Below are 5,582 nucleotides of genomic sequence, written 5' to 3'. Positions count from 1 at the left end.
TGAACATGGGTGTAAACACAACTGTCCGTGCAATATTTCCCCCTGAATATTAGTCTGGATGGGTTTGAGAATATCTGTCCAGTAAAATTTCGTTAAATGTGGACAGCTGACCCAGAACCTCTGTACGGTGAAGACTAGGTTCAGGGGGTACAAGGCTTTGTTACAAATGTACGCCCTGATTTACTAGAACATATCAAATTTATTCTAACTACATGTACTTAATAACACAAGCAATGCAGTTTAGGCCTATTGTAAATTGAAGTCTGTATAAACAAGCCCAGATATTTTTATCAATTTTATTGCGTGAGGCTACATATAATTTACCAACTACCTCGAGAATAAATTTTAAAAACTTTGACTTTGAAATAGAAAAGTTGTTTAATTGAGTATTGTAATTCTATATACCTGTACTTAAGGAACTAGCAAGTAAATAAGTTCTCTCACTCTCATGTAATAAAAATCTTGATAAAAAAAAATATTCCTGGTTTTTTGAGTAGCCTATCTGGGCTTGTTTATACAAACTTTACTTAGTTTACTGGTTTAAGGTCTGTTACTTGGGCAAAACGAACTTGCCGATTTCAAGTCAATTTGTAGATAACTTCAACATCTACAGCAACCACAAGCAATTGTAAATGACAATTACAGGAGGGTGATGACAATATCCAAACACATATTAATGTGGGCCAATAAAAAACATACCAATTGTGTCACTTTAACCACAACTTTCCCGGGGTTTTTTTTCACTAAATTTTTCTGGGTAAATATAACAAGTTATATCTAAAAGTTAATTATTCAGCAACAAGTATTCTTGATATTAATATTATTCAAGAGAGAGAAATGGGGTTTAACGTCCATATGACACAAACCAGGTCATTTTGGGATTAACACATGGTTCAATTTTATTACAATAATTTGCTTGCGCATAAGGATCATCCGCACTGGGAGCAACACAAGGTTGGACAGGCACCCTACTCCTTGTCACATAAAAATGGGGAATGAAACCATGCGACTAAGACTCAATGACAGACCTAGTGATCAATGCGCACCTGTTAACCATTTGGCCATCCAAGTAATCTAGAAATATAACAGTGGAAGAAAAGTTATTTAGCAATATTCAAGATTAAGAGAAAGCCTGCCATTTTTGCTACATTAGTTAAAATATAGATAATGCACACCAGTTAACCATTTGGCCACCCCAGTAATCTAGAAATACATCAGTGCCAAAAAAAAAGTTATTTAGCAATATTCAAGATTTAGAGAAAGCCAGCTATTTTTGCTACAAATACATGTATAGATATTGTATTGACAATTACTTACTCCGTGTGAAGTTTAAACAAGAAATAGCCATAATTGGCAGATGGAAACTTTGTCCACAATTCATATTCATAGCCTACCACAGCACAACCATGATCATAAACGCACATGATAGGGTGATCCACGCACCTACAGAAATACAGTCAACCGCTGATAGTTCGAGACTACCAACTTTCTGACAGTATGATACTATAAATAGCCATGGCACGTGCAATTCTCTACAAATCTATCAACTATTACAGCCGTAAAAAAATTATTGTTGACGATTTTGAATAGCAGTAAAATTAAGCTTCTTGGTTATTACAGCAGATTTAGAAATTACGTTCGTTTCATTTTTTAAATCGGTTTATCATTAACTGTACCGTTAAGAGCGGCATCTTTTGGTTTAGTACAAATAATATCTCTGAAACACTCGGTTTAGACAGGAATATGATACTATCAGTAGTTTCATTTTACTTTTACAAGCTTCTTAAAACAATTGTTGAGCTAGCTAACGTGCTCATTTCTAAATTCAATTTCTTGTTCTAGCTTTCTGTTATGTTTCGTAAAAAAGTAGTCTTGATTATCCCGACCTGTCAATCAGTCCTAGAATGGTCGATAGACTGGTTAAGCGAGACTAATTTCAAAACAAGGGCACGTAACCTATCTTTTACTCAAAAGTGTCTGGATGTTATGGACGAGACATGGAACCAGTTTTCAGTCTATTATTTATACATGATTAATGGTCATAGCTTATTAAGTACAACATGATCGTTTATTTAGTGACTATAATTGTGTGAAACTGATTTGAGGCTTGGCATATATATAAATATTGTGGCGAAATTGTCGAGATATATGGAGATATTTATTTATGGTGGGTCACCCTACACATGACAGGCATTGTCTAAACCACTCAATATCTTGACCAACTGATGATTTAGAGAGTTGACTATGGGCTTATGTGAATAAATATAAAATATATAACAGAAAACACCTCAGGGATCATCTGTTGGATAATGCCCCTTAATACCTTGAAGTGATACATGTATCACTATCAGGTGACCTGGAAAGAGCTAGCACACCCTACCCTATGTTCGACAGTCTGGCCAAAATTCCCGAGAGACTAGTCCACTGGTTTGAATTGGCTGTTTAGAAAGAACAGAAAGTAGTAATTTTAGTGCAGGGTTGAAGTAAACATGCATTTCGTCTGCGACATCACTTCTCTGGAGGTGGATGTTAAATGCTAAGGAATAATAATACAAGGCCGATAAGAGTGGAAATCATTCTCTGCACATAATGTCCAAAGAGTTCTCCTACCACTAGCTAAACAATTTTTAATATTATCAAGCTATTAATCATTTCATTTAGAGTCACTGGAAATGGTCTTTCGATCTTGGATCACTAAAAAAACTTTGGAAGTTTTGGGGCACATTATCTATCTGTATATTAGATAACTTGAATAATATCAAAACTTCATTATATTGCGGGAAAAAATATGCTAAATCAATATTGTACCTAAATCTCTGTTCACCATCATCAATAGAATTCGTTTATTTTTTATTAAGTTTCCATCTACATGTACTGGGTCACATTACATATTTTTGTGTCTTTTGAAGGCAAAAAGTCAGTAACTCACGGTACATTGCAGTGATACAAGATTACTTTATCATGTTTTCGCCTTGAAACATTGTGTTAGGTTACGAAGAAAAGGGTGAGATTTGATATGCCACAACATAATTCAGGAACAGTTTTGTAAAATAAATTTTTAAATGGTGCCATTTGTTACCATAATGAAATGAAATGGGGTTTAATGTCCTACTGTTCTGCTCCGACTGAGCTAATGAAGATGGGCATACACCATACAGTGTGCTATGAGTATTTGGATACTTTTATATCGAATTGCAACTGTCAAGTGCATGCGTGACCTCAGTTTTTTGTCCCATCCAAACGACTAGACAGCTGTTCTTGTCGGATTAATATAATGAGGTGAAAATTAAAAGTAATAATAGAAATAAAAACAACAATATTTAAGAAATAAGTCATATAAATAAACATTTTTTTTTACATTTGTAAATAGCATGTACGTAAGAAGTTGCACGGATTAAAGAAAACAAATTAGCACAAGCATTATTACAGAGTTGGAATTACGATATGAATTTTGCTATATACATGTTCCTGGTGACTTTCTATGAAGTCTCTGTTTTCTCTTTATTCCCAAGTGCAATAATGCACCTATAATTTGTACTGTAGCATTCCCTGAAACAAACAACTTAACACTAGGGTTCTGTTCAGATGTAAGTCATCACATTTCTTCTAATGTTTCAATAAATAAGCAATTCCTAAGAATTTATGCAAATAAGCTTTATAAGTAGACTTAAAGTATCCAATATTCAAGCAAGTACATGTAGTAGCACTATTAAATACACTAATCTAACAAACTCTGGAGAAAATGTGCCCATTTGCCTTTAAATTGTTCATGTGATTCTTCAAATTTCTGAACCAGTTCAATGTACAGGGAAGCAATATTTTCAACTCTCTCTTCAATCTGCTGTTCCTTGTTCCTTAATTCTTCTAATACTTTCTGTTTTTGCTTCAGTGTACCCTCTGTTTGTTCTGCTTCCAAATTATTTTTCTTCTTGTACATCATCTTCTGATTAATGACTTGCTCAAGCTGTTCATGGGAAGCCCTTTTCTTAGCTTTAAACTGAAGATCAAACTTGGAACCAGCTTCTTGTTTGGATGTTAATCTGGCTTCAAGCTGATATCTCTTAGTTGCTAATTCTTCTAATACACTCTGAATCTCTTGGTAAACTTCTGTATTTTGGAGGATATCCTTGCTTAAAGCACTTTCTTGATCTTTTTCTTGTTTGATTGATTGTAAAACTTTCAATAGTTTATCAGCCATAGCCTCTCGCTGCTTGAATTTTTCTGCTTGTCTTGCCCATTCCGTACGTTTGTCTCTAGATTCAGCTATATCTTCATTAAGGGTTGTCACTCTTTCTTGATTTCTGGCTAGCTCATTCTTGGCTTTCTCCGGTGACTGGACAATTTTCTGAGAAATAATATCAATTTGCTTCTCCTTATTGATGATATCAACTTTCAGTTTGTCCTTGGCTGCTCTTTTACCTGACAATTCAGTTTTTATTTCTTGGATATTTTTTTGGTAAACTGATTGTTGTTTATGATGGCCTGTCATTTCGGTGGTAAACACTTCAATATCATGTTGAAGTTGGGCAATTTCTGGTTCTTCTTCAGCTCTAATGGCTTTATGTTTATTAATTTTCTGTCTTACGTCATCATAGAGGTCACGAAACTTTTCATTTTCCTCTTTGAGTTGATGGAAAATTGTTATTCTACTTGTCCTAAACTTGTATAAATTGATAGCTGCGCTGCAAATCTTAATTAGACGTTTCAAGGTTGGCTCGATGATGTCTTGAACTGTGAAATCTTTAATTCCACAAGTGCTCATCACTCTTTTTAGGGAAAGTGTTACAGTCATAAGGGGCAACGATTCATTGTGGAGCTCTGGATATTCGTAAACATCATTTGATTTTACCAAAATTATTTGTTGACTGTTTTGGTAAACTTGATCAGGAGGAATATTTGTCAATAACTCTAATATTATTCCATAAATCTGCCTCCATTTGAAGGGGTCGGGCTTTCTAAAGTCGCTGTCAGAAATGTCAACATTGATCTCATGAAAGAAACATGCAATTTCTTCAATTCGAAGCATGGGAAAACAAAACTGTGCCATTGTAAATTTTGTAAACAGTAACATGTAATTTCCACGTCCCGCGGTTGTTTTTATATTTTTATCACGTGACTACAACCGGTACGCCACCTATTACCAAGGAAAAATAAGTCAGTATAATGTATAGGGAGGCAGACCACCAATAATTTTCCCCATTGACTTCAATGTTAATTCTGGTCTCTTTGCCCGGTTCCAAATTTACCAAACTTTTCGTTGAGCTGAATGCTTTTCACTACAGACAAAAATATCTTTGCACCAAAGTTTGTATGAGGTTGACCTCCAAAATTTTAAGATACACAACCATGAAGTATGATACTAAAAACATGTAACTATTCGCCATACATACCGTAACCAACCTGTTAACTCTGATATACTTCCGCCTCTAAATCATGAATATTATCCCAAACCAAACAAATCAACAAAAATGGGCATGTAAAAGGATAGAAATGGTTTAACCACTGAGGGAATTGCTATAAATAGACGAACCCCGTAGTCTCGAATTTCCATTCCCAGCCAGAGAGAGAGAGAGAGAGAGAGG

The 5,582-nt window shown here is 34.8% G+C and overlaps 1 protein-coding gene across 1 annotated transcript; it reads right to left on the bottom strand.

Moving 5' to 3' along the window:
- Positions 1 to 3,319: 3,319 nt before the first annotated feature.
- LOC126832127 (kinetochore protein Nuf2) lies at positions 3,320 to 5,119 on the bottom strand. The gene has a single exon (XM_050562835.2). The coding sequence runs from the start codon at positions 5,069 to 5,071 to the stop codon at positions 3,719 to 3,721; it is 1,353 nt and encodes a 450-aa protein (XP_050418792.1). The 5' UTR covers positions 5,072 to 5,119; the 3' UTR covers positions 3,320 to 3,718.
- Between the last annotated feature and the right edge of the window lie 463 nt (positions 5,120 to 5,582).

This window comes from Patella vulgata, chromosome 9, assembly GCF_932274485.2.
Source record: "Patella vulgata chromosome 9, xgPatVulg1.2, whole genome shotgun sequence".
Classification (NCBI taxonomy): domain Eukaryota; kingdom Metazoa; phylum Mollusca; class Gastropoda; family Patellidae; genus Patella; species Patella vulgata.
This window is presented reverse-complemented; position numbering and strand designations above follow the sequence as displayed.